This window comes from Megalops cyprinoides, chromosome 17, assembly GCF_013368585.1.
Source record: "Megalops cyprinoides isolate fMegCyp1 chromosome 17, fMegCyp1.pri, whole genome shotgun sequence".
NCBI classification, from domain to species: Eukaryota; Metazoa; Chordata; class Actinopteri; order Elopiformes; family Megalopidae; genus Megalops; species Megalops cyprinoides.
In genome coordinates, this window is record NC_050599.1 from 27,618,073 (window position 1) to 27,645,651 (window position 27,579).

Sequence of the window (27,579 nt, forward strand, 5' to 3'; positions counted from 1 at the left end):
AAGAAAGAGTGTCGATGGTATTCTAAACGCGAGAGGATAAGAACGCCCCTCCATCAGATAGCCTGCCCTCTCCTGTATGCTGGGTCCTATGAATCAGCCCCATCTGGAAGACAGCTGAGAATGCAGGGGCTGGAGGGTGTACTCCACAATACCCTTGCAGTCATTAACTGTCTTATGTGATGAGGATGGAGGGGGCTAACAAAAGGAAGGGACGTTACCCAGGGAACTGCGCAGAAATCCGCAGAAAAAACTCCTGTCACTTCAGCCCTGTTAAAGGAACACCTTAGGATACGCTCTCAATCCGAGACGCCATTTGATTGGCTGTCCCTTGTGGGTAAATTATTTGGTGTACATTGGCGCATGCTGGTAAATCAGCTCCATCAACCCTTGACGGGCACTCCTCCTCAGCTTCCTTTACACATCTCTATCAGCATGTTTTGGCTTGCCCAGACAGAAATTAGAGCATGCCCCCTTCGGTAATCGCTGACCCTGTCTCGCCCCGCGGGTTTGAGCTCAACTCTCCAAATAATCACAACAACAGAGACAATATTTGCTTGCTGTCGGCTGCCAGCCTGATGCTGTGTTTTCACACAGCGTGCCTGTGAATGGCCCAGCAGCTTGGGGAGCATTGGGGAGTGGGGGGGGGGGGCTCATACGGAAAGAATCTTTTTCTCTGCTGGTGCGTGGGATGGGAAGTCCCAAAACCTCACAGATACGGCCACCCGAGTGCTTCGACCAAGCCTAATTTATTTTACCTCATAACTCAGTTGATCCATTGCTTCTTTTGGCTTGCAGATGCTGTTGTCTGGGAGGCCTTACCACATTGGACTGAATATAAGGCAGGTTTTTTTCAACAAAATATATATAGCAATTCACCCAAAACTTGTAAACAGCTTAAAATTGCTAATGCTAAGTGGTAAGAGATGGTGCCATTGACTGAAGTGATGCCCACAGATGTTCCGGCAGCAGTTGTGATGTGTAGCTAGCATGGCAGCATGAAAAAAATAAGCCAATCTGAAGTGATCATGTCAAAAATAACAGTGGATGAAAAGATGGGTGTCCAAGGGATTAAGAGGAAGTTATGGTGCCAATTTAAAGATCATGTAAGTTAACAAGGCAGAAGCTTCAAAGAACTGTTGATACTGGAAAAAAAGTGTCACTGAAAATAGTGTGTTGTAATGGCGTGACATGTGAGCCATTACAGTACATCACTTATTTTAACAACTGATGAGGGAAATTCCATCTCTTTTTACAAAAGTGTGGAATTCATTTTTGGTGGCATATTCGGCCCAATACAAAGGATAATTTTGGGAATTAAAAAAAGAAAAAAGTCCTTGAATTAAAATGTACATACAATCTTGATAGCTTCTGATTCAGCAAACTCAAAAAGTTTAAATCTGATTTTGACACTAAAAATGAAAGATGGTAACACTTCAGATTCAGGTTACATCAATTAACATGAAGTAGTGTATTCATAATTCTCAATAAATTATACCATTTACAAAGCATAGACAGGTCTGATGTAGACTTAGTATATAGTTGAAAATACATAAACATCAATACTATGCACTTGATGAAAAGTGTTCCAAAACTAGGTTGATGCTTTACATCATTATAATTCATTATAAGCTGTCATGGTACATTAATTAGACATCAATGTATAAATGAGACATTAATTAGACATAATGGTGTGAATGGTTGCCACTATACTGTAGGAGCACAAAGAGGATGAATTCATGATGAAGTACCATGAGCTAATCCTTAGCAATCTGTCATCACTCTTTCGTCATTTCTTAGTAACAGTGTAAATAACTAATACATTAGTTCATGTTAACTAATGTAACCTTCAAATAAAGTGATACCGTGAATGTATCTTACTGTATGAAGTCATGCCCATCAGACTAGATCTCATTGAATTTACTTGTCTTGTTTAAAACTGGATATTCCATTTAAATAAAAGACAAGCCTTTTGGTAAAGACAGTCTTCAAACATCATTTAACATGGTTTTTCCCCCATATTCAAAACTGGCAGTTTGCTTGCTAAACAATAGCATGGCAGTTGCATCCATTAAAGGTTTTCAAGAGTCATCAGAACTCAGCTGACAACATTTGGGAGTGCACTCCATGGCCCTCTAGCAAGCTAAGCACTGTGGCATCACTTGGAGGAAAAGATAGCAATCTAACATCACCGGGAGGCACTCGGGGCAGAATGTGTTATCTCCAAAGCCATGTTTCAACCAAGAGTAGAGCAGTCAGATTTTTTTCTTTGATACCATTTTTGGGTGATAATGGGATCCAACACTTCACACTTGCCAAATCCCACCAACATCAATGAAACACCACGCTCCAATGCAACGTCTGGGATGAGGACGTTTTCATTGCTGATTGGTCTCTGCTTCTGTTCTGGTCATCTTGAATGGAAAAATGTATCAATAAAGCTTACAAGTCAAGCAGTAAAGTGTAGTGAGAAGCAAGATTAAGACTTTTGGTCTCACTGTCTCTTTGCAACCCTGGCCAGTGAACCTGCCCATCAAACTGACACATCCCCATGAACAACCTTTTTTCAAAAAAGTTTTCCACAGCAATGGAAAGCTTTAAGCAGGGAAGCTCAATGGTATACCACCAAAAATTCAACCAATCACCTCTTTTTGTTTTTTTTTCCCCCAGATGGAGGTGGGAATGCCTCACTTTGCCATGCTGATGCAGGGTCTGTTCTTGCAGGAAGGAGGGTAAACTTCAGGAGTTAGTGATATGGACATGAGCCACAGGAGTGTGCATTCCTCAGAGGGGAGACGGAGAGGGGAGTTGATTTTATATTTATTCTGAGATGAAGCTGTCCATCTCAGCTCAATGTTCTGCTGTATTCTCGGTTCCAGAGAACATGCTTCATTAGTGGGCATAGACGTGGCATTTCCACCTATTGGGACAAGCAAGTGCCCATTTTGGATGACATCCCAGAGTTCTATAAATGGCACACCTTGAGGTTTGGGTGAGGAGATCTATGGCCTGTTCACTGATCACCCCGAAAGGGGTTAAAGGCCACCAAAGGAAGGAACATTCAGCAGGGAAATATCCTTGATAAGGTAATGTGTACATCATCTGCGCATTCACAGAAGATTTTTTTTCCATTGGATTTAAATTAATTGGGTGTGGGTATTTGACTGATGTGCATGTACCCATGCCCCTTGGGTACTGACCTTTGAACTGTGTATTAAAAACTCTGAACAAATTAACCTGATGGCCATTTAATTTTTCTCCTTAATCATAATCCCTGGGGGACTGACCTCCAGAGGCTCAACGAGGCTCAAAAGTCAAAGACAGGGGTCAAAGGTCAAAGACAATGGAGTTTGTCAGCCCCCCATGGTCAGACAGAGGAAATGTTTAAGAAAAATTAAAGAGACAATGAAAATAAATAAATCATCCAGTGACAAGTGTAATATGTTGGGTATGTCTGTTGCCTCATGTAAAGCTGTTGAAATTGCAACTTGATATGAAATAAATAAATAAATAAATAAAAATATTATTTGCTTGAAATCCATCGATATGCTGGTAAAAATTACATTATCACAGATCTCATTCCAACACAGCTTACATTTGCTTTGCTTCCAAAGAAACATGATTAAAAAAAAAAAAAAAATCCTGATATACATCTCAAGTGTTGGAATGTCCACCTTTTTACCTCTTAATTCAATACTGTAGTCAATATAGAACATACCTGTCCATTTCCAGAAGCTGTGTATGTACTAACAGGCTGTACATCGATCAAAATGGCATGAAACATTAATTAAAATATAAATTGACAAGTCAAGTCCCAAGACATTATCGGTCAGACTTAATGAATTTTCATCGAGCAGTTCGAGTAAAATCACTGCTTTTGGTATTGACCGCGTGACCCTGAATGCAAAATAAGCTTCAGTTATGAAGGAGAAGGGAGTCTTACTAGTGAACCTGGCTTTCCGCATTCAGCACTAAATCTAAAGGCCATTTGTCTTTCTTTAAGCTGCTAAATAATCCTTTTCCAATCTCCACAACACTGATAGGAAGCCAAAATAAACGTGTGTGCTGAAGTATATTCTCATGGTTTTGCTAAATCTTTGTGAAATCTCATCTGTCTGATGTGTATTGGTCTCATATAATTGGATGAGAAAGCCAGACAGACTCAGTTGGTTGTCACATCATGGCAACAGTACTGTCACCGTTCATCATTTGCTTCTGGGGAGAGCAAGAGAGACAGTTGTCTTGTCCCTAGGGCTGTCTCCTCCGTAGAGTGCAGAGAACCCCAAATCTGGGATTTATTATTGCGTTCTCCCTTTAACAAGAACAAGACTGAGGTGTGTTTTGTGGGTAAGACTGCTCCTTGTCACCTCTGCAGCAGTAGACTGTAGATTAACGGGTAGGGAGAGCTACATGTTACACAGTTATCTGTTATGCAATGAGAAAAGCCTGTTCCAAGCCTGTTGTATGCTGATTGGGCATATGAAACACCCACGGCTTTTGATTGAACTATCTTTGCAAATACATTATCTCAGTTTATTGCATGGTTGTCAAGACATGTTTCTGTCAGGCTGACACACAGCTTGGAAAGCCAGGCCATGGCAAAACTAGCAGCCAACAAATTCAGTGCTGGAAAACCTCAAAACTGAAGCGCATTGAGTTTACATACAACTAAAGAGCAAAGTATAGAACTGAAAAAGCCAAGAGGTAGCAACTCAGAGATGGCAGCTTGGTGTGTTACTCACCTGGGGGTGCGGGTGGCCAGTGACCAGACATGTGAGCTCCAGCGTCTCCCCCTCCCTGATGGTGTAGACCCTCTCAGTGTACCTCTCTTCCTCGACATTGCACGCATGGCCCGAGTGCACAATCCGGACAGAAGGGGGAGCTGTGGAGAGAGGTGGACCACCAATCTGGTATCACTTCAGCAGGCTAACATGCAACAAGCATCAGACAGTACGACAACTGCATTTTCTATAAACTGTGCTCTCTTTGTGCAGCACAAATAATCAAAGAGCAACACAAACTCACTCTCTGAATTAGTAAATGTAAAAGTTAGTTCTGAGAGGAAAAGCACAACTTGTGTACCACACACCATTTCAGTTCCACTGCCCCCTTTCATCCATGTGCTGCAACATAACTACAAGAAAAAATGTTCAAAAGGCAACATGCTGTATGAATGTTATTGTAATCTGTAATCATAAGGAGCGTTAATTCCAATGCATGGGTTTGTTATGAACTTCCCTGACAGAGTATGTAAGAGTCTCAGATCTGTGCTCTGCTTGATAAACCTGCACTCCTTGATTTCTCACACCAATCACCGCTGGAAATAAACAGGAACTGGGAAAGCAACAAGGAATCGGTCTTGCATCAAATTACGTAACACTCGGACATGAGGAGGACTAACTGCAAAAGTTGCAACTCTGCAGTTGCTGCAAAACTTTGTATTGCTGCGCCTCTGTAATGTATTCTCAACACATTCATTACACTCTCTACAACATACTCACAGTGCTAAAGGGAGTTCATAGACACCAGTGATACTTTAGGGCTGGTTTACTTGCCAACAGTAATGGGTTAACGCAAATAGCAGCTCATTACCCATAAATGACAGCAAAGTCTCATTTGGACAAACACATCTGAATGCAGAATGCCAGTGTTACTAATAATAATAATAATAATTAGTGCCACTCTGTAAACGGATAAGTCCAATCTGGCTGAATAGGGCACAGCATTTCATTATATAGAACCAATCACAAAGAGGGACCAATTGTGAAGAGGGGTTGAATTTAAGGACCAATCATGCCAAAGGGGTCAATTTCAGGGACCAATCACAAAAAAAGGGATAGCCAGACTCCCAGAGAGTGTGCTACGTCTTCATTTTGTCAGCCATGTTGATAATGATGCCTTCAAAGGCAAGAAAGGGAAAGCACCCAACATTTTACAGACAGACAGACTGCCGCATTTTAGTGAAAAAACCTAATTAAAATCAGTAAGAAGAAGCCACATCTAAACCCTGCTTCAGCAAATCGCCATTGAAAAGGGAGTGCTGATGATCCACACTGCCATCTGACATCCAGCCTATAATGGCTGAATCACATGGACTGAATGGGAGAGTCGCTGGCCTTAAGCGGCTCATATTGCTTTCGTTTTCCTGCACTTCAAATAGATGGGCCATCGAAGAGGGGCTAAAAGCATCTCTCACTGGAAAACAAACAACCCTCGGCGCACGGGGGGGTGGTGGGGGGGGGGGGGGGGTGGTGGGGGGAACAGAAATAATTTCACCGTGGAAACTGGATGTTCCAATGGAGATTAAACAGGATGTGGCTGCCTCTTTGATAGAGCAACTGTCAAGAGCAGTTCATAAATGTAGGATGGAAGCATTCTCCTTCATCTTGCAGTTGAAAAAGTACACACAAATTACTGAGTGCTCACTGGCATGCATTTTGCTTTTCAAACTAAGCACAGGGGATTCTTACTATGTGTGTGTGTGTGACTGCATTTGTGTCTCTGTGTGTGTTTGTATGTGTGGGGGCACTGTGTGTGTGTGTGTGTGTGTGTGTGTGTGTGTGTGTGTGTGTGTGTATGGTGTCATAGGTGTATGTGTGTCTGTGTATATGACTGTATATATGATTCTCCCTGTGAGTGTGTATATGTGGGGGCACTGTGTGTGTGCACATTCACTCGTTTTTGATTTTTCCTTGACAGTTATGACAGCTCTGACAGTTATATTCATTCCACGTTTCCTGCAGAAAACAGATTCACAGCTGGTGTGAGAGATGGTATGCATGAAATTATATCTTCAATGCTTCTGTCCACAGCCAGCGCTGCATGTTGACTGTAGTATTAGACCCAGCCAGTCGTTACATGGCTACACTTATCACCACTACAGCACTGCCATGGCAACCTGGGTAATGTGCTTAACCTGCACTGCCTTAGGAAATATCCAGCTATGTAAATGGATAAAACATTAAAATGTCAACTATGAAAATGTATGTAAGTCATAGACAAGGCCCCGAAAGCAAAAAAAATTAAATATCAATGAGGAGCCGCTTTGCTCCCTGTTCATAAATTCCCCTGCGCAAAAAAAAAAAAAAAAATTGAACATGAAACACGTGCCAAAGGGAATTGTTTTAAGATTAGGCCCTTCCTGATCAGACCTCAGACTACACAAAACAGCTCTTGATTATTCCCAGCAATATAATAAAGCTTCGCATGTTTGGCACTGATTACATTTACATTCCTCTAATCGGGACCCCACAAACGGCAAGAGGCCTGAGCTGACTCGGCCTCGGCCAATCGCAGCCGACCGCCTCTCCTCAGTGCCCCGCCCCCCGTTTTCGGAAAGCCTGTTCCTGCGGTAATGTCCTGTCATGGTGGGTTTTTAAACTCTAATCCCCTCTAATCAGCTATCTGCAGGGGGAGGATAATCACTGTGATTGGCTGCGGCGGCTTGTCGGGCTCTGATTACCGTTCGGTGAAACGTGTGCTACCAGTGCCCCGGTTCGAGAGTTCCCGCTGGCAGCGCAGCCTGACTCCTTTCTCTGTGCCCGGATTAACACGTTATTATCTGCTCCCCCAGGGTCTCATAGAGAGGCTGTTGCTGTAGCCCAGGTAAGGCCCAAAAACGACCACCACAAAAACGAAGCCCATATCCAGAAACTCCAGCAACATTTGACAAATTAGCACGGATACATGGTGTAGTACTGGCTGAATGTCACTTACCATGTGCCAGTTGCACACAGTGATGTCGGTACTGTAATATTGGTACTGATTGCTTTGTAATAATAGAGACCCCCAGGTTCAGAGACTTCAGTACTCAGGCTGTGAGATGAGGGGAGAGAGCCAACTGCTAGTGGGAGGCAGAGTTAGGTCCTAGAGGGAGGATGCTGTAAGCCCGTATGTGCCATGCATTATTGTATGGATCATTATCTGTGAGTATTAATGCATTTCACGGGGAAATGATTATAATGTTGAGGGGATAGTGGTAAACTGTTATAACAACTGTTATAACTGTCCACCATATATACCATGGTGGACAATTAGTGGTAATCTTGCTCTATGATTACTTTTCCAATAGCCATGGCTTTACAGCAGTGATTGGCAACATCATCCTGTTCTGTTAACCTGTACCACACTGGTTGTCTAATGTTTAAAATTCCTTGTCTCTGTGGGAGATGTGATTTGGCCCAACAGGGTGTGGTTGGACACCTCTTGGGAGGGCCAGCTGTTTGCCCATCTGCGTCTTTAACACATCCACATCCTTTTTTAAAAAATTATTTTCACTAATCCTGTAAGATCTTTTAACTATAATCACAATCACAGAGCGCCTCGGTCAGCATTTCCACAAAGCTCTGCAATTCCATCTCTCCCTCCTGCTGGTGCGGCTCTTGCCTATGCGTTTCCCCGCAGGGAATAATGGAGCGACAGAAAAAAAAACCCCAACCCCCTGACCACCCCTGATGAATTTATTAATAGGCCTGGTTTTGATGCCTTCTGTTATGTCGCCAAACCCACGCTGTGCCGGCCTAGTGTTTCCGAGTCGCAGAATTGTTCTGCCTCGCTAAAGCTGCATGGCCGCCAAACAGGCTTCCAGCACAGCTCCTGTCAAGTATGTAAACAAGACTAGAGATTTCCACACTGGTGAACTGTACGCTTTTGCTGCAAGTTGTCCACTTTGTTGTGCATTTGACACCCTGGCAAGATCCACGCTGTCATGACTTTTATGTGTGTTGCACAGTGTTTGTTGTGAGTTTGCCACATTGTCATGAGTTTGACAGTCTGCTGCTAGTTGGACACTCAACTAAGGTTAGAGGAGCTGAGGGATGTGATAGTGTGTGCTCTTGTACACAGTTCGTATAAAAGCTGAAAAAATACTTTAATTTCATGTAATGACACAATGAAAAGTGAAAAAGGCTCAAGTGCTATTTTGCTCCTTAACTTGTACTGACAAACACAAAAACATTTTGTATTGATCTCTGCTGGCTCTTCATCAGGCAAAGTTCTGTGGGGATCGAAATGTGGTCTCGCTTGTTGGTGAAATACAAGTTTTAAATGCAAAATCGTGTCTTTTCCCTCCTAGTCAATCTGATGCAGAGAAGTGTTCAAAAGTGAGACACTGAAAATGGAGTCAAAATTTACATTAGGATGTTTGGGGATTTTTGGTGTTGTTTTTTCATTTAAGAGTAAAAGATATTAAGAAAATTGTATTTTTTAGTTACTTAATGCTTCCTTCTGTTGTCATTTTGCCAAATTCTTGAAACCTCAGCTCATGTTAAAACCAAGCTGCAACATTGTCATTAGTACGGTACAACAGAGAGGGGAAAAAAATGTTTTTCATTCCACCTCTAAAGAGCCTCCCATGGTAAGGAAATATCAAGTTTGGTTTCAGCGTCACAGGATATTTATTTCAAAACTAAGATTTGAAGGGAGAATTTTCAAGCAATCCCTACACCAATTAACTAAACTGAGACAAATTGCTCCCATCCACAACTGTAAAAATCCCACTTACGTATTACGTATCAGCTGTTCATAGAATCCCTCATCCAGCCCTCCCCCCTTTTTTCCCCTGTTTAAATATCCGAATGGGGCAGTCAACAACCTCAGCCTGTGACCAAGTGTAGTCCCTTTGGCGGACTTCAAACTAGAATTAAGTGTTGTATATCCACCTCAATCGCAGCTTGTAATCGGTGCAGATCAAAATCGCACAAAGGGAACATCTGGGAGGGGCTACAAGCATTCCTCACCAGAAAATGAACAACTCTTGGTGCAGGGGAGGGAAGCAAACCAAAAATAATTTTACCGCAGAAACTCGATGTGCTGATAGAGATTAAAGAGGACAGATGGAAACATTCCCCTTTATCTTGCAGTTGAGAGAGCACAAATTACTGAGTGCTCACTGGCATCCTCTTTGCTTTTGTAACCAAACACAGAAATGTGTGCACATAAGCATACATACATTCCTGTGTATTTATCTACATGCATGTTGCTATGTATATACATATATACGTCTTGGGGGGTAGAGGTGGGGTTGGGCACTGTGTGTGTGTGGGTGTGTGTGTGTGTGTCACACATTCACACGCTGTAATTTTATGAGATCAAAACAAGGCACGTTTTAGTTAAAAGACTGAGGGATCTAGCTGAGGGAGTGTAGCTAATACACATTCTGAGAAGGGTGTCAGAAAGTTGCTCAGAAAAAGAGGAGAGAAGCAGATGTTTGCATCAACAATGTAAACACTACCAGAGTTATCAGTGACTCCAACAATAAACACGTCCACCTCCAAATACCACGTTGTTTCGATGGGGAAGGGTCAAGCTACAGTGCAGAATCTTGAGGGAAGTTAGGTATGAAAACACCTGTCACAGTCATGTCAAAAGCAGACACCATGCTGTAGGTGAATCCTTTCTGATTGGTTGAGCGACAGCCTTGGGGATTTTAGGCCCCTGGAGTTAGTTGCCTCCTTTGTCTCATTTTCCACAGGCAGGTGTTTCAGTCTCAGGGTTGAGGTGTCCCCTGTGGTCAGCATTCAGGACTCCATCAGTCTATCAGTCACTCTCAGCCAATCAATAAATCAATCAATCAAGCAAATATCATGTCTTCCTCTGGGCACTTCCGCGTTGGCACATTACAGCAGCACATCAGCCGTCCAGCTGGTCTTTAACTGAACGAGGCCCGCTACTCCGGCACAGCACGCACTGCTATTTTGGACCCGGCACGGATCTGGGGGCGGATCACTCTGAGCAGAGATCAGACCAGAGATCAGTTAACAGCTCACTGCACAGGCGCTATTGCAATTTCTGTTAGACTGAAAGGCAGTCTCTGCAGGGTGGCTTGGGACAGAGATCGAGAGGCCCTGACCCACGCACCTACTGGAGATTGTGATAAACGGAGACAGGGGAAGGACTACCCAGTCCTCTCCATGGCAACTAACCCAGGATGGGGCCTTAACAGCACTCAAACTGGCAACCACCTTGGTAGGAGGTAGTCATGGCACCAGCAAGGCCTAGTGAGGGAGAGAGAGCTGGCTCAGAGCTGATATGTCTTGCAATATGCACGATTCCAGGTGGGCCACTGCTTTTATACCCCTGGGCAAGGTACTAACCCCACAGTGCCTTAACTATAGAGCTATAGAAATGTGCAACATATGATAATGTAAGTTGAGTACGTTACTCAGAATAAGGGTGTCTGGGAAGAAAATGTAATGCAATGCAATGGGACATTAACGGACAACCAATCAAATAAGAGTGTTAAGCCCACAAGGCCAGAAACCCACACCAGAAGAATCGCTAAGTGCCTCAAGAGGTGACATCACCTTGTGTAACTGCACTCATAAATAAGTCCTATTAACCTGCAAAGTCTTCTGGGAAATTCAAAGAAACAATCCTTTCCCCCACTGGATTGTACAAGATTACTTTTCCTCTACAAAAGACAGTCATTGCTCCAATTGTTCTTTTCTCATTTGGAGATATTTTTACTCATGAGAGCATGTCTGAGAAAAGGATATGTAGGAGGAGAGTGTGAGCTAGATCTTACGACCTTATTTTTCACATCCATACTGTGACACTATGGTGTCTCTTTTTTTCTGGAGAGTTCTTTTTCTGTATGATGGGAACATCACCTGGACATCAGAATATGCCTGCAGACACCGATCCAATCATCCGTGTGAGCGCTGCGACCATCTGCCAGCCCTGGTTACTAGCGCCATTACCACACTGATGCATTATGGGCCATTTTGGAGACAGGTCTGGGGGGAGCGAGGGAGACAGCAGCTGGAGACCGTGTTTCCGTTTAATGGTCATTGCCTTTTTGGAATGGATTTTGAGTGTGATTCAATTCTAGCCGCTCTCTGATTACCACGTGCACAGACCGCTGTGCACAATCGGTCAGGCTGAATTCCCTGCGACGCCGAGGTGATGGTTCTGCCTTCTACAGTGGCTGTAGGAAGCACAGAACCTGCACATAAGCACTTTCCTGTCGCGCTGCTGGATCACCCTGCTGCTTAATTTTTGTCTAACTCGGCTCTTTCTTGGTTTGGTTTGATTGAGCTATTTATTGAATACCTTTCTGGGTTTGACATTAGTAGACAGGCAGTCATTAGTTTATATACTACATTTACATTTTGTCACTTAGTGGAGGCCCTCTCCAGAGTGGCATACAAGATGGAAGCATTTAACTTTAAATTTATGTGTTTTTCATCCAGTAGATGCTCTTATCTGGAGTAAGTCCCAAAGTGAAGCAAAAGGTGCATCCAACAAAACACAAAACATTACACAAACAAGGACACCACCATCCACACACACACCCTGTGTCAAACACACAAGGCTGAGACCACAATTGCACACCTGGCCCAAAACAAGTGCTACACAATATCCCCTCAGAGGGGTGTACCATTCCAACACAAAACCAACATACCCTGAAGTAAAACTACCATACTTAATGGATGTGATTAGTTCATTAAGTTAATTAACAACATCAATATGGGATAGTGATGTGACAGGACCTCCCCCAGGGACCTCCTTTGATGGACTCTCATAGATAGATTCCCTTGTCTTTACATAACTGTCTTTGCCAACTTTGTACAGTCTTCGCCTTAGTCCTCAAAACAACGTTAGCGTTGTATCCAGAAGAGTGTTGCACTCGCAAACAGACACAGTTAATGGTAGCGTGTCAACTTATTTCTGGTCATTTCAGTCCCTTTAGCAGATCGAGTGATGAAAATTGGTGTTCGATTTAACTGAGTGAGATTAATCAGGCACTGATTTGGTATTGAATTGAAAGGAATTGATCCACTAATGAGACTGCACTGAGATGGCTGCCTAGCCTGATGGAGGTTATGATGATAAACTTAAGCGTTGACCCTCACCTATCTGCAGCAACTTGACAACTGGTTATCCAGTCAGCTGTATACCTCTACACTCAGTGCAGTTCAGCACAGTTTACAAACTGTAAAAGGCTACAAATGTCAAAAGTCTGACTATATAAAGTCTGTAATAAAATTTGAAATTAGTTTTTATGGAATGTATTTATTTTGTGTCCCAAATTCAGAGGGATATTCAGTATCAAGGTTGTAGGAGCTTTTTCCCTTTAGTGACATAAACAATGTTCTGTGGTTGAGTATCCAAATGACAAATTTAGATAATTTATTATTATTCAAAGGGTAGAATGCCACTGCATGGAAGAAGTGAATGGCAAGGGATTAAATAAGACATGATTTCTCTTTGAATATTAAACAGTGACTTCTTCAATTTGACTTTAATGACAGTACTGTTTAAACACATAATTTGTGGGTAAACTCCTCAAAATGTTCCAAGATGCAAACTGTGGAGAAACAAAGTTGTCATTGAATGCAAATCACAGTGAGACAGCAGTAGCAGAGGCCCATTTAAGTTCATTTCTCTGTGTAAGCAATGGACAAATTGTAATAAATTGTAACCTGCCCTTTTGTCAAAAACATTTATGGAAGCATTACATACTTTATTAACAAAATCATCATTCTATTATATATTTTTTGTGGCATAATATTCACAGGTCACTCTGTGGAGCAAAGCCACCAAGGATTTCCCCAACACTCCTTGGGTCCTGGTAGAGAGCGTCTTGGTAAAGGTATCAGCACAGAGTGGTCAGTTTGTCTCTTCACAAAGCTGATGCAATGGCCAGGAGTTACTGTTCTCTGATTAGATAATGTTGAAAGTCTCTGCATATTTTCTGCAAGTGAAATAGCATGCTCAGGTGTGCTCGTTTGACTCCTAGTGCGGCTCCAGCGTTCAGCTGGTTGCGATTTCTTACCTCTTCTACCTTCTTACTTCTTCGTTTTATAGTTTTTTTAATCTAAACTTGAACTTTTTTATCTTAACTTTTTTCTGCTTCCTGATAGAGCTGACAGAAAGCATGGTGTGTTGTGATTGATTCTCTGATAACTTTGAGCAGCAAGTAAGAAAATCAGATGTCCTTTAATTAGGCAACAGAAGCCTGAAATGGATGCAAGGGCATTTCGTCACATGGACAAAGAATCATCAGAGGACAATGACGTCCCCCGTGTAAATTCACTGGAGTCTGTGAGGTAGTCATCTTTTTTCAAACAATGCTAAATCTCAACTTTAAAAGCCCTCCACTGCAAAGACTGGAGTTTTAACATACGGTGACAACAGACAGTGCCTTAGAAAGAGTTAAAGGCACTCTCATTGCACTTCTGAGTCATCCAGGACCAGAGCTGTGAACTTGGCTTTCCACCAATCAGACCGAAGGGGGTCAGACACCGTGGATGTTGACATCACAATCACCTCCCGGGACACCGGGGGTGTCTGAGGACTGAGAATGGAACACCTTTACTGTTAGAACACTCCCAACATGAACCAGCTGAGGTAAAACACTGTTCCAACCCCGCCTTTCTTCTCGAAAACCTCGACTGCTGAAAACCAGCTGGCTCAAAAACACTGTGCGCGCAATTAAGCAGCATGTGTTGGGAGGGGCACAACAACAGAGCTCTTATTCTTATGCTGTCAGTGCCTGCAGATGGACTTGTGTGGTGTGCTGGGACACTTATTCCTTCAGGGAACTGTTGGGGTGATGTCACAGACACTTGCACATAAGGCATTCGGATGGGGGATCTCAAGAGGCTGCTACCCCTTCCCCGCCGATGTCTCTAAGCTAACCAAGTCATCTGCCAACATTGTGCAAATGGAGCCACGCTGAATCAAGATAACAGTTAAATTCACCTGTGTAAAGCACATATTAGACATCACTTCACTTCAGATGGGTAACAGACCAGGCAGATGGGTTTTAATGCTGTACTTACATTATAGCTGCGGTGGTGAGCTGCATGGTCCTCTGCTAAGCTGTACAGAATATAGTGTCAATATCAGGCTTGCTTTGACTTTGCTACCTCTTCAGGCTTCTCCCTGCCTGTTTAAGTATTAGGCAACCTGCCTTGATGCTTTTCATACCGCCTAGTTGAAAAATGGACAAAATAGCTGCTTGGATCCAATAATTCTGTCATTATTTTCAACTGCACTTACATTTACTTATTTAGCTAATGCTCTCATTCAAAGTGTAAATATGACCATCATATCACAGTGCCAAGACAATTTGCCAGGGATGGTAGGGTAGTTTGGCTGGGGTTCCCTTGTGTCACCGCTCTCAGGCACCCTGCAGTTTGTCAGGTACCTGCAAGCTGCTTGGATTGTGTCAGCTGAGTAACTCCTATCCTGCAGCTGCAGCGTGCTGTTTGACTTGTGTGGAAAACGAGTTTCTCAGAGGATTGCATTCACCTTGCCTTAACACTCTTGCAAAAGTGCAGTTGTTGGGGTGAGAAAAGTCTGATATACAATTATTTAATGTACAATTCCACAACAGGGTTGTGTGAAGGGGAAGAAATAATAAACTCATATTCAGCAAGGCTGATCTGGGCTCAGTGTTTATGGACTTGGTTTACCTTCAGCATGCAGTGTGCTGAATAGAAGAGATGGAGGAATAAAATTTGACCAGGGGACTCTTACCAGTTGTCTGCATCTGAAAGAGTGCAACTTTTTTCTTATCTGTCTTAACTGGTAACTGTCGTAACTCTTACCAGTTGTCCCCGGTTCTCTTACCAGGGGATTCGTTTGGTCCAAAGTTTTAGATGATTATTGCTATAGTAGCATATTACTATTATTATTACTTTCAACACTACAGGTTTGCGATGCCCCCATTTGGATATCATAAACAGAAAAACAGATGGATGGTGGAGGAGGGATGCTGTGAACACCTGACATGGAAAGGAAGTGGTAAGTCTGATTCTCATACTTGTGGATGGGACCAATATATGTAGGTGGAGTTAACTGTATAGGGATAGCCTGAAAATTCTTCTCCTGCACCTTTGTTTGGAACTTCAACTCATCAAATAGGGAGCCACACCCACAGTGGTGAGTCACATCTGAAACCAGGCTGTCAAACCTGAAGATCCAACTGCATGACAGTCTGTGTGTTGTATGGAAAAAAACAGCAGCATCTATTGCACTCGACAAAATTTTAACCTGGATTAAAATGGATTAAGCCTCGGAATGCCAGGCTTTCTAATAAGGATTTGTGTTGAGATTCAGGCGCAAAATGAGAATGACGGAAGTCCACACTCATCATTAAGTAATTTTTATCCTTGTGTGACACACAGAGATGTTTCAGTCCTGCATGCAAATGAATGTATTAATGCAAATTGATGCAAATAAAGTCAATGCGCCAAACTGAAGTTTGTTTTTTTTTGTTGGTTTTTTTTTTTCTTGCCCTGTGAGGGTCTTCAGTGCTAAAACACATCCAAGAGCCAGGCTGCCATGCAGTGTGCAAATAGCTAACATTGTACACTGCAGGGAGGTATTCATAAAAGCATTGTTTCTTAGGCATTCATTTGTCTATCTAAACTTTGTGAAAGGCCTTAACTTTTCATCTACTAACAAGATTTCCTTTTTTAGAATGTAGACATTATTTTTTTATACAGTTTTATTACGCTTGATGTGGCATTTCTGATCCGTGATGTTACGTAAGAAAGCACTGCTGTTTTTTAGTCTGCTGTCAAGTAAGTCACATGTTAACATTCAAAATAGTCAGGGGTGTTCCATGCACATAGCGTGTTGATATGTGATGGAGATGTCTGTCCATCAATACACACAACCAAACAAAAAAAAAAAAAACTAAACTTTCACAGACATGCTGATAAAAGGCTGAAAACAACTGAGCTAGCAAATCCTCTCTGTTCCCTCATAAAGTTTTAAATTAATCGGCTTGCTGGAGACAGAGCGCACAGAGACTGTGCATGTTTGGGAACCATTTCCTTTCTCATCTCTGAGTATGATGTGACTCACGCTGTGAAAGTATGGGTTGTGCGTGCGCCGGGGGGGGGGCTAACGGGGGTTCCCACCCGTCAGTGAAAGAAACACTTGTAATGGCTGCAGTGGGAAAGTGGGAGATGTTCAGCTCTGCGTGTGTTCGCAGAGCCCTTTCTCTTACACAGAGCGCGGTGGCCTCCAGAGAAACCGCACGTCCCTCCCTTTCTTCCTTCTTTGGTCTCATAAGCTGAGAGCTACAATAGCTTCAGAGAGGGACACGGACGGGACTCGTTTTAGTGAGTAAGCGCTTTAAAAAGAGGAAATTGTGAAGACTTGTTGAGCGTGCAGTAGTAAGGCACCCTGCGGTATTCGCGGTCCTCAGTCGAGCTGGTAGACAGCTTTATTTGGCTTAGTTGAGCTTCTGAACTCGGTGCTTTCAGGACAACCCCAGTGTCCCATTATCAGGCCTCTTTAAGACCATAAAGTCTTCAAAAACACTCAGGCATCAAAAATAGCTATGCCACAAACCACTTGCTTAAAAAATAAGAAGTCAAAAAGGTTTTATGGAAAGATAATGGCAAACAAGATAAGACTAATGGATTGATTCTCGATCATACGCAGTAAGATCTAATGGATTTCAATCGTGGCATGTGCCATATCCCATTCTAGCGTCTCTCTTCCTCTCTGTCGTGTTTGGCCCTATTGGAAAATGAGATATAGAGGCTGCTGATCACAGGTTCCACTGTGGTTGTCCAACCAGCTAAGGGCCTTGTATTGCAGTAGCAATCTTATAACAGTTTACAGCAAAATAATAAACAAGATTGTCCAAAAAAACCACTGCAATTACTGCAATCACATTAGCCAATTCAGTAGATATGAATTTCCATCCAATCAAAGCCTGAAGGTTGTGTGTGATGTGGTTACAGCGGTATTTTTGCTTGGCTTGGAGTCTGATGAAGGGATCACACCTGGCCGTGGGCTGAGATTGTTGACCCTGTGTGTGGACATCAGAAACAGGAAAAAGTGGGGAGATGGGGTAGATGAGGGATGCCATGAACAACCAAGGCAGAAAGCAAGTGTTAAGTGAGATTTTTATGTGGACAGGACTGGCTTTTCTAGGTTTGTTTCACTGCATAGGAATTTTTTGAAAATCCTCCAAACTTCAAATTGTGATGATGTGTTTTGCATGGGTCCATGACCAGGCACAATGTGTGGATTCAGATCCAGTGGCATTGCTCTGGGGACCCACTGCTGACCACAGCTGGTTGCCAAGCACATATGATGCATGGCTTCAACAGAAGCCCAGAAGACATGCTGACAGAGGTCATCTCTGACATGAAAGGGAAATAACACATAACCCAGGGCTGGACTGACCGAAATTTCAGGTCCTCTGTTTTGGGCAGGGGTGTGCATATCCTGAACCAGTGCTCATATTAAATCACTGTGTATGGGGATCCTGATTACAACATCTGCCTTTACACAGTGATAGCAGAGTGAGGCCTCATGAACCCTGAAATGGGCGGTGCTATGATGTCCTATCAGTGGCTCACTTATTTGAAAGATGAACAGGAAAGTCTTTTTTAGTTGGTTAATGAGGTGTTGATTGACAGCATACAGTGCAAACCCTGTAATGAATCCTAACTTTCCCCTCACCGCTGTTGTCTGAACTAAACAGAGATTGCTCCCCTTGTATTCAGCTTATCACTCAATTGTGGCCCGAGCCAAGAATAAATGGACCAGAAGAACCCATCCATTTAACCCTCTCACCTTCGCAAACATCAGCGCTGTGGCTCAGAGGTGTTTCACACAGCCCAAAGCTAATGCAGTGCTGCAGGCTGAGCCTCAGAAAGGCAAGAGATTTTTATGGCATGTCTCCACTTCGTAACAGAAATTCCAGAGGTGCATGAACAGTTCTCAATGCACCATGGGAGACTGAGTTTATGCCCCATGACAAGACTCCCAGGATCATCACGGATGCATGCTGCTGAATAAAAATAAAGGGCCTCATCCACTTAAACCGGCAAGGATGTGTTTCCATGGCCTCCATGACCACATATGGTACATTTGCACTAGATCACTTTAAAAGGCCTGTAGCATTACTCTATGACAATATAAAATCTGCAAAGTTGGTAAGTGGGACTCCCTGTGCATTTATACTGCTCTAAATCCTTCCCTTATTGTGTAAGTGCACTTTAATGGGTATGTGCTTTGGAATGTCCAATTAAACATTTTTTCGGGGGCTGTTTTCTCTAGGAAAACATTTAGGGAAAAACACATCATTTCAGACACCAGTTAAAAGACATTACATACAGATGTTGAATTTACATGTTAAATTATAAACAACATCCTACGGTAAGGTAAACTACATCCTTCTGTCAGCAATGGTTCTACACTGCATTGATCACTTACAATGCTAGTTAACTCACTCCATTGGTTATTTAATGCACAGGCTGGTTACCACTCTGTCTCCTGACTGAATTTGACTAATCAGTAGCATTACACTACCAGGAGGGCAGGTCCTGTTGAGATGCTCAGTTTTTGTCTCTATCTCATTGCCTTACACCCTCTCCCTCTTGCTCACTCCCTTCTTCCCCTTACTCTCCTCCTATCTCATCCCTCCACCCCCACACTCCTCTGGTTTTGAAGTGAAACCGGGTCAGGGCACACTCACATACCCTCTCTACCACCCTGTGCTGCAAGGCAAGAGCTACAGGAACCAATTACCATCAGACGCGAGGCAGTGTGAATCTGGACTTTTGTAGTCTGGCAAAAAAGAGGGAGAATAGGAAAAAAACACGGTTCTCCTGGTCCTGGAGGAATGGCAGGGTAAGTTAGAGGACACTTAAAAAAAACACTGGCTCAGGCAACTGCAAAGTTCCTGACAAACACAGCATTCCTGTAGGGTTCAATAACATATTCTGGACAGGGTTGTTTATTAGGGGTAATGCAGGGAAGACTAATGCCAAGCTGCTGTTGCTCCAGTCCTACGTGACATGCAATTCTTATGCAGAACTGGAGGCCAGTGGCACTGACATTTGCCAACTACAAAATTCTACAAAGCCTTCAATTACAAGCTGGACAGATCATCAAACCCAATGTGTCATCTCTTCCATGTCCCAATCCAGAACCATCTCACTGGTTGTAAAATTCTGGACTTTTCCATGCTGCAGGAAGGGTGATAGAGAATGGCTTCCTTTGCATTAGTGTGAATGAGCTTCACGTAACACAAGCTGAACCAAGACCAAAGGCAGGAGTGTCCAGAGCAAAGAGGGCTTGATGTTTGTCAAGGGCGCCCTGAGCCACTCCCTTCTCTGCGAACCCACCAACAACTCCCCTCGGGGGTAGAGGATGTCCCAAATTCAATCCATTAGAGCGTTTGTCCATAAATAGAAATGCTAATAACACAGCGATTGGATCAAACCCTCACCGTTTTTTCCCCCGGAGTATAGTATGGTAATGGAAAAGCCTTTTTATGACTCTTTATGCACTCTCATACATAATTCATTCCATTTATTATAAAAGGGAGTGTTTTGTGCGAATTGATCAATATTTAAAATGCAAAATGCTGAAAGCGTACAGCACAATACATCCAAAATGGGAAGGTAAAATTACCATGACGAGATTACCAGCGTAAGTGTGTTTCCTCCTGGTTTCGCATGCGGTGGCCACCTTATTGCATTAACTGCACGCAATCACAGTTTACCGGGCTGATTAACCTGGCATATCACTCAGACTAGCCCCTCACCTCCGCAGCACACTGACGTGTCAGAATGTGCGAGAGTAAAACAAAACACAGCTCTGCCTTGCAGGCAACACATGCACTTGAATCTCGTTCCGGTACAATTCCATCCCTAAATGTTGCATGTCGTGACATCCATGTGTTAGTACCATGCAGTGCTCATTAGAAGCTCTCTTGGAGGGTGTAAATGGCGCCAGTGAGTGTAAGTGGGGGCATGACGCCCACGGTAAACAACGCTTGCCCCTGGGCGAATCCGCTCCCGATCTCTCCTCCGCTTGCCACAACCAATCGGAGGCAGACTCATCTTACCGGGAAAAAATAGAAGAAGGCAACGGCCCCATTCTTCCCATAAAACCATTTCCGCCACCGCATCACGGAGCATCCTGCCGTGGAGAGTGACAGATATGGGCCGACGTGTAAAGAGCCGAACGGGCAAAGACAGCTGTGAGGAGCTCATGAAAAAACATGAAACACAGGCTGCATTCCAAAATAATTTAGCGTGGAACCATGTTAATGCAAACTGTGGGGGAAATGAATTTGTATATGGTGCTAGATATAGAATTGATTGTCTATCCTGTGCATATATGTGTATGTGTGTGTGTATATTTAATATGTATATGTATGATGAGCAATGCGTGTACATTTGTGCCGGTAATGCAGCCCCCAGGCTAAGCCAAGGGATGTTTAGTGCCCTAGAAGTGCTGTACATGGAAATAATAATCAGCTCCGATTGGTGGAAAGGCAGGCAAGAAAAAAAAGTCTTCTGATTTGTTTGTATGGATCCATGGTGGACAGAAGAGACACTACCCATTATGGGCCTAACGAACCTCTACTTTCCATCACTGCCGACCAGAGAGCTTGACAACTTTCATACAACACAGACCAGATGGAATAATGTACTTTGGATACAACGCTAAAGGGAACACTGTTCTCCAATTTGTATTGAAGTAGATAAGAGCATCTGCTCAGCAAATACTGGAGAATAACAAAGTGAGAATAACCACTGCAATGGTCTCTGAATTTCTGAGATGGAACACAGGCTGGGCAATGGGCCAGGCTTTCTAAATCCATGCAAAGGGAGAGCCGGGGCACCCTGACAGACCAGCTTTGGAGAAACAGAGAGAAGGCTGCGTCAGGATCGCCCTTCTCATAAGCAGCTCAGGCCAGCCTGTAAGCTTTTCGATGCATGGTCCTGCTCAGAGAGGTCGGAGATCACAGGGAAAGGACCGAGCAGGCGTCATTCTTGCGGTCGTTCACATTTGTACACAAGCGACCAGCTGGCTTATCGTCTGCTGAGCTAGCGGGAAAGTGAGTACAACTTCTTTTGTTATGAGTTTGTTCTGGGTAAAAACCTAAAGAGACCAAATGATGCCTCAAAGTTACAGGAAATCACCAATCAACAGCCCAGACCAAGCTGGGGTCCCATTACAACCAATGGGAAGAGCTGGTTCCAAAGCAAAGCATTAATAGCAAAGCTTACATCTGCCGTGTGTTGGGTAACTGGTTGGAATGGAACACTGCAAGCTGTGAGTGGAGACTCCCCAAGTCCAGTTCACCTCAGAGATTTAGCTGGCTAGCTTTGTGCAAAGGAGAGAAGAACAGATGATCAATAAGAATCCATTAAAACACATCTACCGATATAGCGTACTTCTATAAGTCTCAAAAAAGCATTACATTAAGTGTGACCTTATGCATTAACAACAAAAGCAAAGTAATGGAGAGATGTGGCTTGATTTCTATTTTCAGCCTTACAGGAAATGGCCAGCAATCTGTAGCTTCTATCTAACCAACATATCTGCAAAATTCATGTTTGTTAATACAAATGCTTTTTTCCTACACCACTTAAATCACCAATGGAAGTGAAAGCTTTGGTTTCATACTTTATTTACAAAAATATATCCAGCTCACAGTGAGAGAGGAAACTGTGAAATTGTTTCATACTTATTTAAAGTCATTAATCATAGGATACACACACTATAAATAGTATATTAAGACAGAGTACACAAACACACACTCATAAAAGCCCCTGGATTCCACTCATTTCTCAAGCGAAAACTGCAAATTACAGCAAATATCTTGCATCTGATACTTGAGTTCAAACGAAGATCGATAGCCTGCGAACGAACGGACATAAGGCTTCTGTAGGCTCGTGCAGTCCCTCAGGGATCGACCGGCCGCTCCATTTTCCAGCGTATCAGCCTGCTTGCAATTCAGTATCATTACGCAGACATGGGCAGTCTTGCGTAAAGCAGCTTGTTTACTGTTGCCTATTGATCTTCTGTTTGCCATTGGTTTAATCTGGGTTCTTAAAATTGCTGCTGCATGTCTTTGGAGATGCACGCTCACACACGCAATTACACTATCGCGTGTTTGCCAAAACCGGGGATGAGAAAAGAATAAGAAAAAAATTGTTTTACCTAATATAGCACTGGTAAAGATAAAAAGGTATATTCACAGTGCGTTTGCCAGGATGCTAACAGAAAAGAAAGGATAAATGCGACAACAGTATACTGAAGTTCCTTAGCAGACCCTCTTATCCAGAGCGATTCACATACCTTATTATTTTTACATGTTATCCATTTACACAGCTGGATGTTTGCTGAAGCATTTCAGGTTAAGTACCTTGCTCAAGCGTACAACGGCAGCGCCCCCTTGGGGGATTAAACCAGCAACCTTTGCGTTACAGGCCCTGATTCTTTACCGCCACGCTTTCCTGCTGCCAACATGAGACGTAACGGAAGAGCAACAGCACGAGTTAAAGTGGAAAAAAAAATCACAGAGTGGAAAATACATGTGACCCACGCTACAGCATGTGTTGCACGGAATGATCCGCGGAATATTCTGGGCTGCGAATATATGCCGCATTTCTCTGCATCGTGCCAGGAGGTGGGGGTTGAACTATTTTCCCATTAGAATGCTCAGATCGTGCTCAAGGAAATAAATGATTGAGCACTGGGAATACTAAACAGCGCGGTACCTCTGCTAGTGCCGGAAGAGCATCTGCCGAGACGTCGCCGTCTGTGTGCTTCATCATTGAATGTCGAGACTTTTCAGGCGCCCGAACTCGTCGCTGTCGACACGCTTTTCTCGGAGAACACGCTCCTGCTCGTCAGTGCTACTTAAACATTGCTTGCTGCGAAGATAAGAGGCCCCTGTGAACTGTTTCAGATATGAACGGGCCGCGATTCTAGTACGTGCTGTACGCGCATTAGATGATGGCTCCAGACTGGTTTTGGCACAAAGGAGGGGAATCGGGATGTTCAGACATGCGAGCTTTACACTGCCAGTGTTATGGCCGGTGTCACTTGAAGGGAAGAGAGAATACAATGGGCGTGTCAATTTAAGCAGCATAGCCATCTCCAGCCTGTGGAGAGTGGTACACGCTCATCTTTTATGGCTTGTGCACCCCAAGGCCAGTTCTCACATCCAGTACAGACAACGGAGCCTACTGCTCTTTCACGATCTGAGCATCCCAAGGTCCATTCTCACATCCAGTAATACACTTTACATCAGAGGTTTTCAACCTTTTTGGGGCTAAGGCACATCAAAGGTCAAGCCAGAACGTCAAGGCACACCAACTTTAAGTTGGTTATCGAATATTAAGAATGTCGCACAAATTATGATAGGCTGTAATGTCATTAGCGAGATTTGACCCATATTGCACTACAGCAGACTGTCAAATAATTATCAAACAGATAGGTAAATCATAATTTATTAAAAATGCATTGAAGTGCATTGGAGCAAGAACTTTTCCGACATAGTGCGGCATCATGAACAGCAACATACTAAAATAAAATAAATAAAATAAAACAAAATGTTACTCCATTAATAGCACAATATAAAACATCAGTCTAAACAACAATTTAAGCGGTCGCAACGTGCAACTGACAACAATTAGCGCGACCGCCTTCTCTGGTCGCTACAATAACGATCCTCCTCCACGGACCTAAATTTATTTTCGAAATCAAACTGAGAATGTGACTAAAGGCCATTTAGATAAAAAAAATAATAATTGTAAAAGTTTTAAATAAGTGACTACCTACAAACGTTTTTAATTAAGAAGCAGTGTCATTGGTGTATTTAAAAATACTATTTCATGAGCCTGTATAAAAACGCATTGGGTACCTCAAAATTCCATGGCACACTTCACTTTGCCTCACGGCACACCAGTTGAGAACCACTGCTTTACATAACACTACCTGTGTAATTACCTATGCCAACTACTAAGCATTGTTCTTACGGTTTTCCATATAGTGCAACATGATTTTATTTGACAATGTTCCTACATAACACTGAGTATATATTACTTACATATGGTGCATAGGTTCAAGGCCACTGCTCCTGTTAAAGACATGCACACACACATACAATGTTTCCTTTCTACCTGAATTTCATTAGGGTTCATTAGGGTTCATTGGAGTTTGTAAAATATTTCTAATTTATTCATTTGAAAGTGTTTTTAACTCGATAAGATTCACACTGTGAAAATACATGTGTGACTTCACTTCCGTTGTTTTTGTACTATTTTTTCAGTTTTGGACAGTCAATATATTAGTGATTATACTGTATCTTAATAAGTGCACATGAGCTTACACACTGTTACCTGCAATAATAATAATAATAATAATAATGCTGTCATAATAAAATAAAAATGTTGTTCTATATACATACACAATTATTTATTAAGCACTTCACAAACAGCACACAGAAGCATTAAGAACAACCAATAATTGTTAAGATTCATAATGGAGTGTTCAACAGCATTCATAAGAACTTATAAACATCTATTACTTGGGACATCAAAGATAACACAGAAATAAAATGACTTCTAGCAGGGATTAAGTGAGGCATTCCTTTTAGGTTTGGCAGGCCTGCTGCAATGTCACCTAATGTCACCTACAGTCCAGGTACTGAAATGCCAGCAGGGAGACTTGACTCAGAGACTGTAATGTAATCTGCCAGTCGCTGGTACAGTGCTCCTCCCAACGGCTTGGTCAGTACTGGAGGATACAAAGAGCTCCTGCCATTAAAAGCCTTGTCTTCCTGTTCAGTGACAAAGTGATCATTGATCCTCCGCTATCGCAGTTTTATAAAGTGACATAAAAACGTTGCCTCGGCAACCACAGCCCGCCTGCCAGCTGGACAGAGCGTAGCTTTTTTCTCTCCCCATAAATCTTTCCCAGCGATATTCTCAAGCCGCAGGGACTACGGTAACACCAGGGCGCCTCTGGCAATTTACGTCTCGCATGCGCCTCACGTCTTTGCAGGACATTGCTCAACCAACCCCTGCAGTGGCATGGCCCCGCCTCCGCTGACCCATGTGAAAATGCCTCGGGGGCAGACACAGTGTCTCGCCGGCTGCCCCCTGGCAACCGGCCCGTCACTATCGGGCTCCAAAAATAGTTTTTGAAAAACACAACTTGCGCGTGTGGCCTGGTGACAGCACAGCCTTGCACCTCGGGCGCTGCTCCCTGAACGTGGCAGTGAACTGCCTATGGCGCTGCGCTGTGGGTGAGAAATTGGATTGGAAACCTAAAGGTCATGGGCTGAAATCCCAGGGGCTGCTGTCGTATGTCTGAGCAGAACATATTTCCCATCTGAATCACTTCAACAAACACCCAGCTGTATATATTAATATCATGGAAAAATGTATATGATATGAAGGTCGCCCTGGACAAAGGTATATGCTAAGCAAAGCTATTATTTAGAAAAATGAACTGTAAAAATGTAGATTTTACACAGCAAATATGCATTTCATACATGTAGGAGATCTGAGGGTAGCAGTTAGGGGTACTGAATCTTCCACATTTTGGTTCACTCCACCCATAATAAGCAGCGTCATGGATGCAATGATGCATGTTAACATTGATGCAATTTTAAGGCACCGTTTGGGTCATGAGTCATATGTAAAATGGCAAGGACTGATTCTTTCAGTTCTTAGTATTATCATGTGCCTGTAAAGCTGAATTGCAGTAATTCTTCAAGAAGAAGCGGACTTGGGCATCAGCAAGGAATGTTAAACAGGAAGTATACTAGTGACAGGATGCATGAGGATCTGTCTCCAGAATGAAAAAAAAAATCCACTCACAGATTACATAGCTTCCCAGCAAATGTGCCAAATTCCATGAACAGCACTTCAATCATATGGCAAAATTATCAAGAGAATGTACATGCCAAATTCCATGAAGAGCGCTCTGACCTTATGACACAAAGTAAACAGAATGCAGAGTTATCAAACAGCACATGCTGTAATCTTGCTTGATCCACCTCCATTAAATCGAGTTCATCAGGGTCATTCCTGAAACTGGGGCATGATTATCCCTTACAGATCCCATATTGTGCATTGTCTCAGTTCAGTGGTGCATCAGGCCCGCCTTGCTGAGCCAGTGTTACACACATCTGGTGACAACCATGGGATTAAATGAGATAAGAATGCGTGGATTGATCCTAATTGCGTGGGGAGGAGTGTTGCCCGTTTTCCATTTCTCCCTTGGGAAGCAATCTGACAAACAGAAATGCTTACTGCATGCTGATTGAGCGGGTGAATCAGCCATTATTTCTGATTGCTCACCTTTTGCGCATACATTATCTCAATTTAGACATCCAGCATCCAGCAGGAGGGGAGAGGTGGGGTGTAAAAGTAAAATAAATTTTAAGCTTAAAGTTTGAAGAAATAAACAGTTGCTCATCAAAACTTGACAAATTAGGCACTGCTTCATCAGGAACCATTTGTTTGCCAGTTTGTTTTAAAATGTTAAATTCAGTGTGAAATTAAACAATTACTTCAGTCTGTCAAAATAGCACATTAGTAGCCAACACTGCCTTCAAGAGGAGGTGTTCTAATTTCTATTACTGCTAAAAGCCAAACCACCTTCCAACTCTGTCCTACGTGATAGCTGAAGCTAAGCAAGAATTAGCTTAATTAGTAAACCACCTGAGAAAAGTGAGGTTGCTGCTGAAAGTTGTACTGGTGGCCCTATAGGGGGCAGTCTTCCCTCTGGACCTTACAGGAAACCAATGGCCCTGTGCAGTGATGGGGACACTGTGTTGTAGGAGAC

The 27,579-nt window shown here is 43.0% G+C and overlaps 1 protein-coding gene across 2 annotated transcripts in view; it reads right to left on the bottom strand.

The window, feature by feature from the left end:
- LOC118792259 (MAM domain-containing glycosylphosphatidylinositol anchor protein 2-like) overlaps positions 1-27,579 on the bottom strand; it is a 140,925-nt gene that overhangs the window by 108,077 nt on the left and 5,269 nt on the right. For both annotated transcript variants that reach the window (XM_036550065.1, XM_036550064.1), the window contains exon 2: positions 4,740-4,879. In XM_036550065.1, the coding sequence (XP_036405958.1) occupies positions 4,740-4,879 (140 nt within the window). The remainder of the gene's footprint in view (positions 1-4,739; positions 4,880-27,579) is intronic.